The 14,028-nt window shown below is 47.3% G+C and overlaps 1 protein-coding gene across 2 annotated transcripts in view; it reads right to left on the bottom strand.

The window, feature by feature from the left end:
* SETD1B (SET domain containing 1B, histone lysine methyltransferase) overlaps positions 1-14,028 on the bottom strand; it is a 48,224-nt gene that overhangs the window by 10,450 nt on the left and 23,746 nt on the right. For both annotated transcript variants that reach the window (XM_053993768.1, XM_053993769.1), the window contains exons 7-12: positions 7,216-7,986; positions 4,460-4,630; positions 3,475-3,562; positions 2,465-2,682; positions 2,093-2,222; positions 950-1,411 (exon numbers count right to left, since the gene is read on the bottom strand). In XM_053993768.1, the coding sequence (XP_053849743.1) occupies positions 950-1,411; positions 2,093-2,222; positions 2,465-2,682; positions 3,475-3,562; positions 4,460-4,630; positions 7,216-7,986 (1,840 nt within the window). The remainder of the gene's footprint in view (positions 1-949; positions 1,412-2,092; positions 2,223-2,464; positions 2,683-3,474; positions 3,563-4,459; positions 4,631-7,215; positions 7,987-14,028) is intronic.

The raw sequence follows: 14,028 nt of genomic DNA, 5'->3' as shown, positions 1-14,028 counted from the left end.
CACATGTCAAGTTGCTCAAATGCAGGTATCTCCAAATTTATGTTCTTTCAGCACACTGACCTGTTCTAGAAAGGATTCGTGCAAAACCAGTTCTTCTTTGCCCTGCCCAGTTTAACATTTTACCTCTTTGTGACTTTCAGATTTTGTAGCAGCCAAGGAGTGACACCCTGTGCAGGGACTGGATTTCCAACTCTCCAAGTGGCAAAACACTGCCCAGTCCTCAGACACCAGTGCTGCCCAAGGCTCCACAGCAGGCCCCACTAGATGTGCCCTCCCTGTTGGCTCCAATTTTAACTTTTAGATTTCCCCCAGTTGCCAAATTACTCAAGTTTATGCATCTCACTCCTGTTCTAGTAAAAGGTTTCAAATTTCCTTGGGTTAAGTACAACTTTGTATTGATTGAAGACAATTTCCTTCTTCCAGAAAACTAGTGAGTATCACTCATTTAAAAGGAGTAGGTGACAAAATTGCCCACAAATAATATTAGGAACCATACATAACTCTGAGACTCCACTCACCTGCCCCATGCAGCTTCCCTGTCACATACTGCTTTGATATTAAAACCAAAAAGAGCCAGTAGTGACATTCCTGTTCTGTTTTAGCAGCCATGGCTTTTCTATCTTGAGCTTCAGCCATCACACCACCCGATCAGTCACCCTCAGACGATGACAACTGCTCAGTTCCTGTAGGACTCCAACTAAACTGGCCCAGGATAAGATTCTGGATACAGTAACCACAGTATTTTTAGTAGCAGATGGCTCATGTAAAGCTCCTTACTAGGAAGGAAAGTTCAGCACAGACCTCTTTCCCTGTACAGATAATCCCTAGCCTAAAGCCAAGGCTGGAAGAAGAAAGAGAACAAGGGAAATACAAACCCATATATATTGGATACTGGGAGAAAATTTACTTGGAAACATAAGAAAACTCCAAAGCACATGGAAGGGCATACCTGGCCTACAGATGGGAGAGAGTGCAAGCTTTGTCTCCTGGTCTCTTTCCATAACCACATGTTTCAGAGTTTCAGCAGCAACAGAAGCCCCCAGGACTTGGCCACACTCGCTTTCCCCTGCCTTGATTTCTTCACTGCCTTCATCTTTCACTGCCAAAGCTGGCTCGGCAAGTCCCAAGCCTGTTGCATCCATGTAGTCATCCACAGGATACAGGTCCAAAATAGTCTCTCTCTCATCATCAGGAAGCTCGTGACTAGCAGGTTCATGCTCTGGCTCAGCAACCATGGCTTCTCTGCCTTGATCTTCAGCCACCTCTTCCTCCTCTTCTTCCTCCTCATCTTCATCATCATCATCCTCCTCATCTTCATCATCCGAGTCTGAACTTGACTCGAATTCAGAGGAGTCCTCACTCTCATCAGATGATTCAGCTTCAGCCTTGGAAGACGAGGGACTTGCTACATCTGCAAGAACAAACTGCCATTAGTTCTGCTTTCTAGCTTTATTAAACAATCAGGGCAAATATCCCTTCCACTGTAAAAGTGTGGAAACAGCATCACCAGCAGCATGTGGGTTTGAAGGTGCGCTCTCCCAATTTACTTATTTTTGCAGAGATTTATAAATCCTGTGTCTGTCTGCACACAACAATCACCAAACATGTGAGCAGTAGTGCTGCCTGGCACCTTCCCACCTGGGTCTCTTGGTGTATCGTATCTTTTACTAAGATTTTCTCCTGCCTTTACACATGGCCTTAAAAAGTGGAAACTACCACCTTGCAGAGCAGGAACTGATTGATAGGACAGAGTTATTAGCGGCCAAATTAGCCTTTTCAGAATTCCGGTCCCTTCTCCCCCCAGCAACTCTCGTTTCACAAAACAAGCACACATTTAGCTGGGCTTGAGACCAGTGCCCCTGTGGCTGGGTTGGGATCAGGGTAGGGACTGGAGGGCTCTAAAGGGACCCACTGACTGAAGGATCATGGAAACCTCACAGGTATTCATTAAAAATATCTCTCTGCATTATAGTGTGTAAAATGCCCACCAGTGAAAGGAGGTGCACAAGTAACAAAATCAGCTCACAAAGGCAGAAGGGAGACCACAGCTGACCCAAAGGTGACACTTGCTGCTTCCACTGCAGCTCCTTACCCTCCTCGGAGTCCTGCTCCTCCTCCTTGTCACTTGTGTCTATGCCTGTCTCCTCCTCATCATCTTCATCCTCGTCTTCATCATCATCTTCATCCTCATCATCTTCATCCTCCTCATCCTCCTCTTCCTCCTTTGCAAGAAAACATTGCCAAAAATGAACAGTGCCTGAGCCTGTGACCTGGCTGTCAGTGCAGTAACCACCAGGGACTCTCAGGGAGGCTGTCAGAGAACCTGAAGAGACCTGACAGAGGCTCTGTAAGGACAGACCCCACCCGGAGCACTCATCTAGGAAAGGGAACTTTGGCATTTGGCATTACCAGGCCCCCTTTTAATGACAGACAGCACTGAAACTGCAGCCACACACCAACATACCTTGCCAGGTGCTGCTTTCACCAAGCCTCCATCTTCTTCCTGCTCCTCTTCCTTCTCTGAGGAGGACTCTTCCTCTTTCCCTGATGTCTCATCTCCCTCCTCTCCCTCGCTGTCGAGCTCCAATGGCCTTGCTGGTCGCCGTCGCAGCCCCACTGCCTCTGCATCCTTCTTTGACAGGTCAGATGTTGTATCAGAAGCATCCCTGTCCCTCTCTGACTCTGAGGAGCAAAAGCAACAGAAATTACCATCAAACACCTTGGAAAGGACAGAAAGAGTTAACTACATAAGGGAAACTTCTTCTTTGGGAAGATCCAAGTTAAGAGCAATGTGCCCATGTGGTGTGAGGGTTCCCAGCCTTACAGGGACTTGCTGATGTTGCAGTGAACAGTGCTGATGGCAAAATGTGGTGGCCAAAGCTGACACTCCCTAGGCAGAGCAGACAGGAGACACACGGCATGAGTGAGGTCAGGACAGGTAACCTGAATTTAGTGCTTTTTTGTTTCATTTTTTGGCTTCAAAACCACTTGTTACTCTGAATTGACTTCCACATGAACCCATGTGCAAAACAAAGGGTATTCAAAGCTTTGTCTCCTCTTTACTCTTCCCTGGTAATAAGAAATAAGATATTTTCAAACAGATTTTTCTGGCAAATAACTTTGCTTTCTTTCCCAAATCAAATGCAGAGCAAACTGTTAAGTGCTTCCTCCTACCACAGCCCCGGAGAGCTGTGAGCACACCCCAAAGAGCCCATGAACACATCTGAGCTCCTTCTGCTGGGGCCCAGCAGAGCTAAAATAGGTTATGAGTTATTCTTAAAATGTGAATTTCAGATAATTGAACCCAGAGGGGCCATGTCCCAGCTGATCAGAGCTCTGTGAGAAGCAGGGTTTGGCTCAGATCCTTGACTTTGTGTTTAACTGTAAGTGAGCACACTGCTGTGAAGTTTAAAGCATTCAGCTTGGTGGGGTTTGCATCTGCTCCTAGGTTTCAAACAAATGCACTTTGCAAACCTTCATCTTCATCATCCACAGATGTAGAAGGCCGGATTCTCTTCTGATCTCCCGCTGAGGCAGCCTCAGGTGGCTCCTTTCTTTTCACCTGAACAAAAGACACAATTAGCATTTCTGAAAGTTCAGAAACAACAGAAATCAACTTCTTAAGCAAATTGCCACTTCTTTACTTTGCCGTGGTCACAGCAGAAACTAAGGGCCACTTCCCAGCTCTTGATCTCTTTATTTGCTTGCAAACAGAATTTCACTCTGAATGAAACTCTACCCCTTCAACTTGCATGAAAACACCCTGGGTACCAGCATGGTGCATGTCATCACCAGGTACTTTGAGAAAGACAGAGAAAACTCTTGACAAATCCATGTGTCTGAGATTGTAGTAGAACAGAAAGAGAGCTTAAGCTCATGGCATCTAAAAGAATCTCAAAGCAAGTTTTACTCTATATAAAGACTGGAGGCTCTCCCATCCCAAACCTCTACTTGCACCTTCTGTGCATTCAAAAACCCTAATTTCAGGGAAGCCCTCTACACTCCCCTACCCTAAACTTCATTTAAGATACTTCTAATTTTTTATGTAAATGCTTTTCAAAATGGATACCCTATGCTTCTGAGGAGACAGAGTTTAAGCAAAGTTCAGGTGAGACTCAGCTGCCAAACCATCAGAGATTCCAACCAGAACAGTAACTGTGTAAAGCAAACATGTATTTTTATGATTATGCTGAAATGCTGTGTCCTAAACACAGGCAAATGTCCCCTTCCCCCTGCAGAGCAGGGAGATCCTCTACAGACAATTCACATAAGTGGAGGATGAAAAGCTAAGGGAGAAGAGGGTCCTTGCTCCGGTCCTGGGGGGTCAGAAGCAACCCCTGAGTGAACACAGAGTGGGGTGAACAGCCTGAGGGCTCTGGGGCACAAACCTAGCGAGGTCTGTCCTCCTAAGGCTCCTCTGGGGGATGTCAGCACAAGGAAGAGAGATTTTTGTGTTCACCTTGAAGGATGGCAGCCGGATGGCCCCTCGTAAGCCAATGCCCAAGCCGATGGCCTCATATCCCAGCCCTTCTCCTTTGTTCCAGTTCTCCAAGAGACAGGAGGCCATTCGATCCTTCGGCTTTGGTTTTTCCTCCAGCTCTCCTCCAGACTTCACTGGAGTGAGAGACGCCTGCAACAGAGAAGGCACACTTGAGAGGGGAAGTTTCTTGGGAAGGACACAAAGTCTGGAAACCATTCAGACAGTCAAGGTTTAGGAAATATCACTGCCCTGCCCAGACATCAGTTTCTTAGAGGGCATCTCAGGGTGCCCCACACCTGAAAGGAACTAGAGCTGCACAGAATAATACAAATAACTTGAGTGTGCTTTAGGCAAGTCAGCCCAACAATGTGTTATCTACCTTCCTTTGCTAACCCACATAACTGAAAGCAACTCCAGACCTTCCAGTTGGGAACACCTTCCTTCTGGTGAGTGTAAGGCCAAATATAGTGCATCAAAAATCACACACATCCCTGTGTTTCCTTAGCAACCATAGCCCCAGTCCACAAAACCTGTCAGAAGAAGGCTCCAGTCCTGGGAACAGGAACATCAAAATATTTAGGTGAAACACCAAAGGGTCTACAAAATAGACACACAGCCTCAACAAATCCTTTTTTACCAGAGCTGAGGTGTGAAGGAAGAGCAGGAATTCAGACCTCTGCAGCTGTGGAGAGGTGGATAAGCCAGGAGAATGTCACACATGGCATGTCATGCTCTGCCCAAGCCAGGGCCACTGGAGGTGACACTCACCTGCATCAGCCCAGGGCACAACACCCCAAACAGTTTCTCCTGCACACCCTAACAGAGCTCACATGCTGAAGTGGGCTGTAATCACCAAAGAGGCAGCACAAGCCCAGCTCTCCTGCTAATTAGAGACAAAACTAATGGGAATATCAAACAGAGAATCCAAGCAGCAGCACTCTGTGGCCAGGATGCCTGGTTATTCCTGGCACTCTGCTTAATGCATCTTACTCAGGCTTTCAAACCTAAACCCACCATCAGATCTGGGAACAAAGAAAAGCTTTCCCCTAGCTCAGGCAGAAAAGGTCCATGGGATCTCCTGCATTCCCCAGAAATGTGCTCCTTTCACAGCTTTCACCCCATACATTTTCCACCCTGCCTGACCCAGGACACCAGATTTATCCTTGAGCCTTCTCACCCTTTATCTGGGGCATGATGCCTCTTGGAAGTCAATCAGCTGAGCTGCCAGAGCTGGAATCAATCAATCAGTCAATCAATCAATCAGCTGCCTTTGATGGAATACAGCAGCCAGAATCACTGTGATGGCAGAGCACATGGGGAACTGACCTCCAGCTGCCACCAAGGAGCCCAGTAACTCCCTCCTCACACACACACAGACATCAGCAATGGGAAGGTACAGTTTAAGCTGAATATTCATATTTTGTTTTCTGTAAAAGCAGGCAATTTGTGCCTGAGAAGGAATCCTGTCCCACCACAATGCCAGGGGTGCCCAGTCCTGGCAGAAATCTCTGAAATCCATGAGGTTTTTCTGCACACAACAGTAACACATGCCCTGGGGCAGAAATGGTTCTGGCATCTCTGTTCCTGGACAGAAAGCACATGTGGTTTTCCATGCAGCAATTTCATATTTTCAATTATACTGCTCACATCCAACATAACCTGTGGCAAGGACTGTGGCAAGCTGCTGTGGTACACTCAGCTTCCCTTCCCAAAATGGCTTATAAACCCCAGGTGAGGGAAGAACACCCCAAATCCAGCCATAACTTGGGATGTAAGAGAGCCTGAAGATCTGCCTCAACTTGCTTCTGCTTCTTCACTGCAGATGTCTGGTTTAAAACAATTTCTTGAGTGTTTCAATTGCTGTTTTTGCAACTATTTGCTGGATCTGTTTCCTTCATTGCCCTGGAAACTCACGGGCCTCCTCCAAGACTGTCAGCACACGCTTGCTGGCAGAAGAAAAGCTCTGAGCATTAGTCAGGAGGAGAGGGACGGGGCTTCTGCTGCATGTCACGCCAGCCAGCTCTAAGCCACAGCAAATTACACTGTCACAAAACAGCTGTTAAGCAGCAGCATTACCAACCCCTCCAGAAAGCCAAGGAGCTCTCCCAGGCACCAGAGTTAACACGCAAATGGTTTACAAAAACAGGTGGCGAGGATACTGCTCTGAAAACTGACATCTGAAACAGACCTACCTGCAGGTTGTGGTTTGTTTTGTTATTTTTACAGTAATTCACTGCAATGGTAATTTTGAGGCTTGCATTAACCTTTCTGTAGTGTTAGGTTTTTTGGGTAGTGACAAATTCACCACACATTAGATCACAGAGCTGTTTGCTGGCTGAGGTACACTTCAAATTGGGTGAGAAAAGGATCAGAGGATTCATGCAAAGCTGTTTTCTCAACTAATCCCTGGAACTCTTGGTGTATTTGGCCAATGTTCAGCTTTTGAGTTAATTGCTGCTTTGTACATGCACTGGGGACGGGGCAGAACTGGAAATACCCACAAATCTCATTGCACAAAGTGGGGAACACAAGACAGAGGCTTGGTGGTTTCAAATACTCCTCTTGCATCTGACCTTAGTTTTTCGTAGCTAAACTTCAGCTTCCTCTTGTACATGAAAATTTAGGGTTTTGGGTTTTTTAAAGTCAGCTCCAGACCCCCGCTGACCCCACACACTGGCCACAAGAACTAAGAACAGCTCTCCCCAGGACCCAGGACACAGCATGTGAAAACCCACTTTTGCCAGACGTTCCTTCTTGTCCCACCAGTCATCAAACGCCCGGAACGCCACCACTTCGACCATCTTGCGATTCAGGTCCCTTTTCATGATGGCCTTTAGTTCCTTCACTATGACCAGGAGAACTCCATCCACCGTGGCTTTGTGGGGATCTTCCTTCTTCGGCTCATAACCCGGGGGTGGAACCGAGGGGTCAAACTTGGGCAGAGGTGGCCACTGCTGCCCGCGGGCGAGAGCGGCTCCCATCGAGAACGGGCGGTAGGGAGGAAGATTCACAAACTGCATGCGGCCCGTCATGAAAGGTGGGTACTGGTACGTGTTCTGTGCCTGCATCATGCGGCTCAGCATCTGAGTTTGCATCTGGAAGGACATGGGCATGCCACCCCACTGGTTGCCCAGGACACTGATCATATCCACCTGCATGACGGGGAACATGCCGGGGTGGAACGGGGGGAGCGGGGGCAGGATGTGAGGCGGAGGGACCCCGGGCGGGGCGGGCAGCGGCGGCGGGGGCACGGTGACAGCCGGGTGGGTGGGTGGCGGCGGCGGGGGCAGCGGCGGGGGCATCGGGAAGCCCGGCTGTGGAGGTGGCGGAGGAGGAAGAGGAGGGAATCCCGGTGGTGGCAGCGGGGGGATGGACGGGGCCATCACGGCCGTGTTGCTGACGGAGGAGTTCACCACAATGGTTTTGGCACATTCCGCGCTGGTGATGGGCGCAGGGTTGGTCTCGTCGTCAGAGATTTCCATGTCCTCCCCTGAGGAATGCTGACCCTGCCACAAAAGAGAGAGAAAAGGTGACGAGCACATTCTCTTTACATTAAATACCACAGTGCTGGGCTGCTTCAAACAAAAGCTAAGTTTAACACACATTTTAATTGGGAACGGAGAAAAGCGAGCGATGCTCTGAAAAGACAGGGCTCACTGTGCAGCTGGTGCCTATTGAAGCTTTTCTCTTCCGTGTCAGACCTCAGGAATCAGAGAGGTAAAAGCTTTCTAAAAGAGCATCAGCATCAACTGAACAAAACCCTCAGCTTCTATGGAGCAGGAGGAATTGCTCCCATGCTTGGTGAAATACACACAATCCAAACATCCTTCACTGCAAGATACATTATCTCTTATTTGTATCTAATACTCCTAGGTACATTACACCATGAGTTTTTATTCCTTAGTTTTTCCACGCACAAATAATTATCCTGGTTTTTAATTATAATCCCTGGCTCATTTGCTGTCAATTCCTAACCTCTAATTCTGGAAAGACAATACCTCCACATGATTGCTGCTACTAAAAGTTGTCTTAACTACACCACAGCAATTCACATGGGAAAAAAGAACCCCAAATCTGGTCAAATTGCTTTTAAACATCAAAGTCATAAATGCTGAGATTCAAAAACATGAATCTCAAGACTATGTTGTGTTTTCAGACAAAATGAATACTTTACAAGTTACAAGAAATACAGATTTGTAGAAAATTATGAAACTATGTCCTACCTCTGCTGCCAACAGGATGGAAACTGGATTAAAACAGTGGGTGCCAGCTTGCTCTGAATTCTCAGAGCTGCCTGACTAGGTTTTGTAAAAAGAAAAGTCTCAGGAACTACCTCCATCCTCAACAGCACATGGTCACACCTGCACACTGTGTCCTACAGGCACTTCAGTCCTCAAGGTGTCTCCAGCACCAAGAATCCACATGCATGACTGTTACATCCCTGATACGAAATACAGTAACTAAATACTGCTGGAAGACATATCCACAGGGTGACAGTTTATCTAGGAAACATGAATGGGGCTGATCTCTGACTAGAGTGATGACAGCAGACAGGACAGGGTCCCTGTAACCTGCAAACATGTCTCACATTGCTGATGTCAGTGTTCCCCAGCCCAGGGCACAGCAGGGATGCTCCTCCTGGCCAGAGCCCTCCCGCTGCCCTGGGAGCCAAGAAGAGATCACCATCAAGTGCCTCTCTCTATCACAATCCTGGCAAGAGTTCTGGAACCTGCTGGCTGTTATCAGCCAAATTTGACTGTAGGTCTCAGAGATATTTATTGTTTGCTCCACATTTCATGCCAGCAGGTGCCTCTTCTGTCTGCTCTCCTAACAGTCTTCCCAGTGTGAAAGGAAAGAGCAGTATCAGACACTGGAGAACCTGGAAGTTCTGGGAAGAGCTGCCGAGGAGCAGACTTTGTTGGCAGTTTTCACATTGAAGCCGCTGTGATTTGATTTTTAACCTGTGAATTTCTTACTAGCGTATGCAAACAAAAGCAGGAGCAGCTGAGTTGACTTTGCTACAAACTGTCACAGTGTGAAACTGAGCAACCACAACTATCCAAATCACTCCAAATGTTTCCCGTTTCATCAAAGGTCATCTCTGCTACAGCAGCTACCACCAGAGAGCAGGCTGAGCACGAGGCTTACAACAGCAGCTGTGCAAATCCTCCAGTCCTGGCACCTCCCCTCGCCCTGGCTTCCCCGCATTCCTCCGCTGCAGCACGAACTCACCGCCTCCCGCAGTGCCTGGGTCACCCCCAAAAAGCCACTCACAGTTTTAGTGCCCAAAATGCCCAACAAGGAGACACCATTCACCTGGCAAACCCTGAGCAAGGACTGCCGACCCCTTGGTCAGATGGAGAGGGGACATCCCCGTAGTCAGAGTCACTTTAGTGCATCTGTGCATGCAGGGAAAACTCTGAGGGCTGTTTTGTAAACCCTAAAATGAACAGCTAAAACAGAAGCAGAGGTGATAACCCATTGCACCAAGTCCTTCCACAGCCCAGTTGTATCCTGCCCTTGAGCTGCCCACATCTGGCTCACACTTCTCAGTGGGTCTCACACCCTGCATCCTCTCCCCAGCTGCTCTATTGTGGTCACGTCCCACGCCGAGGATGCCGGGGAATAAAAGGACATTCTGCAGTTTCAACCACTGCAGCTCCAGTGAAAGGAGCAGAGGAAGAGCGAAAAGGACGACTGTGGCAGGTGTAAACAAGATTCCTGTGAAACAAACCCCGGTTTTCAGTAAGTGAACACAAAAGGCCCTGTTAAAAGCACTGGCTCCAATTGCAAATGCTGGATGATGCTAAAGGTTGGCGCAGGATAGAAAGCCAGGAGTGTTCAGGCTACCAAAGACAGACAAAATCAGCTTCAAGTTCACATTCATCTCATCTGATGGGATATGGAGAAAAGTCACCTCATGAGGCCTCAAGGGAGACCAGCACTGAGCAGTGTCAAGCCACAAATTCTCCCCAGTCCCTCCTACAGGACCTTGCACCCTCCCAGAGCCCTCCCAGCCTCCCATCATGGAGCACTAGCAGCCCCCAGCCTGTCCTACCACACAAGATTTGTGTGCTCCTGCCCATTACCCAGAGCCCACTGCCATCCACACCAGCCTCTCATCAGCCTCAGTACCAATGACTGGAGTCCTGTCTGATAAATGAGGCTAATTTTCCCTCTTGAAGGAAACATCACATAGAAAAAGCCAGTCCTGAAATTGCAGAGAGGTGGCAGGACTAGCAGGATTCCATGCTTTAGGGCACAGCTTCCTTCATCCATACCTGCATTAATTTTTACTTAAGCTGAAATGAGAATTGCTAAAGCAATAACCAGTGTTTGAAAGCTTGAAAGATTTTTCTTTTTTTTTTTCACTTCTGCTGCTCAGATGAGTTTATAGGAAGCAACAACAGTTTCCCTCCTTCCCACAGTGTTGGGCTTCAACTCACCTCCACTTGCACAGTGCACACAGTCTGTGCTCCAGTTTTATCCCAGGCAAGATGGATACGGAGAGAGGAGATTAAATGGCAGGGAGAAAAGGATCAGAAAAGGCACAGGGGGTAGGGGGAAAATAATCACAAGGTTAGGAAAGAGGTCAAACCAAAAGATCATCTACAAGGAACTCTTTAAAGAAAGTTAAGAGTAACGAATATTTAAAGCGGATGACTTTCCTGTAACTGCTCATATCTAAGGGGGAAAAATGTAGGCATCAAGTGAAAGAGATCAAGGTACAGATAGAAAAAGCAAGGGGAGACATAGAAAGATCTTCTGTTATTTGAATTTCTTTTCATTCACCTGTCTGAACCTGGATTTACTATGGTTGCTACCAAATACCTCTCAGGGTAGAGCTGAAAAGCACCTGTGCTGTCCTCTCAAAGAAACTGCCTTCTAGCTGGCCTCCCTCTTTGCTCTCACAAGCAGAAAAAAGTGAGCTGATAGATGACATACATACTGCCATGAGAATGTCACGGCCATCACTGTCAATCAGGCCCAGAGTTCACCTGTCTGTTTCTGAGGTCATCTGGTACAATACCACCAGAAAACCTCTCTTCAGCCCACTGAGAGAAATGCCATTTCCAGCTAAATTAATTTGTGCTGCCATCTTTACTTTGGATTAATTAAATTAAGAGTTAGCAAAACAGGTATTTAATTATACGCATGACACATTTTTCCAAAGGTTCTTTAATGATGCAAATTTGTTGGGAGAGATTCATGTCAGCGTAACTGGTTATAAATGGCCTCATTCACTGTTCACCCAAAATGTTAATTGCCACCTTTAACACCAGCAGAGTGTGCAGAGACTCTTAAGTTAAGTGAGGGAACATCCTGGGATGCCACTCCATCAGCTGGAACAGTGACAGGGTAGAGCCACTGGCTACAGGGTATTGATCCCACCTCAGAGCCATACCCAGCGTTTTGCAAGCACATGTTAATACCTCCAGAGATGAGAAACTACATCTTAATATTTGCATGCAGACCTGGCAGTTTCCAGATGTGAGGAGGCTGTTCCATCCCCTGACCCAGGGGAGCACTGACACCGTGGCAGTGATTGGGACCTTCACTGTACACAATGTTCAGTACCTTTCTTACAGGCAGAGAAATTTCCACTTCCTTCTAAAAGGCTATCTGATAAAAGAATTTACTCAGAATTTCAGAACACATTTTGAACACCATCAGCTTACAGCTCATTTCACTTAAACATTCTGCTGGGTACCAAGTTACTTATAATTGAGGTAGGGAACTGTACCACTGAACATAGCAACTACTCTGGCATTACCTGCCTGAGCTCTGGTGCAGCAAAATAATGAAATGCAGGATCGATGGCATTCAGCACAGTACAAGGGCATTAGCCTTCATGTTTTTCAATAAAGCTAGAACTTTAAAGAAGAAGGGACTCCTGGACAAAAAAAGTTTTCCTAACCTGGTTAAAGTCATCACTTGGTTTTGGATTAAGTCCAAGCAAGGGTTCAAAAAAATTCACAAGTGATTATCTCACACTTCATCCTTACCAAAAAGCAGGGAAAGAAAAGCCTTCAGAGGTGAGGAGGAGAGGACAACTGACTGAAGAGGGTCACTAACAGACTCAAGAACAGACTCCAGGGTTTCTCTGACCTCCTATACCCTAACTCCAGCTGCCTCCCCACACTGGGCTCACACCAGACTCCTCACTGCCTGTGCTCTGTGTTTGACAAGGGAAACAGCCACGATCCCTGGGTGAAACTAGTTCAAGTCCTCTAACACATAATTCTCTTCCCAGACTCCTTAAGCAGAGCACCTTAAAGAGAATGAGATATTTCAAACCTGCCACATTTCTTATGCCACCATCCAGAACAAAAATGAAGCCTGAGGTCACCAACCAGACACCTGCAACTCCTCTTCCAAGACAACTTCACTGAAAAACTCCTTTCAAGTTTGGCCCAGAGAATCCCACCATTCACTCTGCTAACAGAGTAAATACCAAATACCTCTTGTAGCCCAAAATTTGCAATCCCAGCGAGGGCTCCAGAGAGTATTGCTTTGTTCATTTTTAATCTGCTTTTAGCTTGCAGGTTCCCTTTTCTAGGCAAAGCACACAAGGAGGAGCCGTGGCTCTGAACTGCCCTCTTGTCTTGCTGGGAGACCACGATGACATGGCAGAGGGACCTTGCTGAGCATTCACACCTCCCCGTGTCAGGCGTGAACAAGGCAGACTCACTCGGCACCTCATTTACAATGCACACAAGTATTTTTACTTTGCTAACCATAATTACAGCCCTGCCTCGGGAAGAACACACTCAAGGGCGGTGCTTCGCTGGCAGACACGGATTACAGGAGGGCAGAGCCACTGCAGGTGGTTTGCCAGCAGTCCAGCAGCAAAAACACAGAGCAAACTGCTGCCTGCACTTTCCTGGGTCAGCTTTCCAACCTGGTCAGGTCACTGTGCTGTCCCAAGTGCCTGTGGTGGCTCGTGGTGGCCAGCCCACCACCACTGCTGCCTGGACTGAAGCTGGAATCAGGTTGCTGCCTCCTCCCCCATGGGTTAGTCAGGTCTTTCAACCTCCTCTGGGCAGCTGAGAGAGCTCCTGTCCTCCTGCTGCAGTCAGAGCCCACAAGGGCAACCACAGCAGCTTCTAATTGGAACAACTTGCTGGTGTTTGCACTGTAATAAAATGCCCATCTCAGTAATTGGCAAATAGAAATATTTACATATTACAAATCAGTGATTATAAAATATCTCCAGCAACATGTGATTCTATGTCTACAAAAGAAGACTGCAAGGTTTTTATATAGTTATATATTTATATAGCACTTCATAAAAAAGGCTGCAAACACACAGATCAGAGGGATGGACTCAATGCTGTGTCCCACAGAAAGGTGCCCCAAAAAGGCCCTAACAGAACAGGGATGTCTCACAGAAGGAGAGACACTCCTTGGGTGTTTTGGTTTCTCTAGTACCAACTGCCAAAGTACCTCTCACTACCTGAAAAGGAGAATTCAAGCTCTCTGTGACGACAATATCCCACCTAACACACACACTGCGTTGGCTCAGGTTTGCTTTTGGTCTGGTACTT

The sequence above is a fragment of the Vidua macroura genome, chromosome 18 (assembly GCF_024509145.1).
Source record: "Vidua macroura isolate BioBank_ID:100142 chromosome 18, ASM2450914v1, whole genome shotgun sequence".
Lineage (NCBI taxonomy): Eukaryota > Metazoa > Chordata > Aves > Passeriformes > Viduidae > Vidua > Vidua macroura.
Note: the sequence above shows the minus strand (reverse complement) of the source record. Positions and strands in the feature narration are given on the sequence as shown.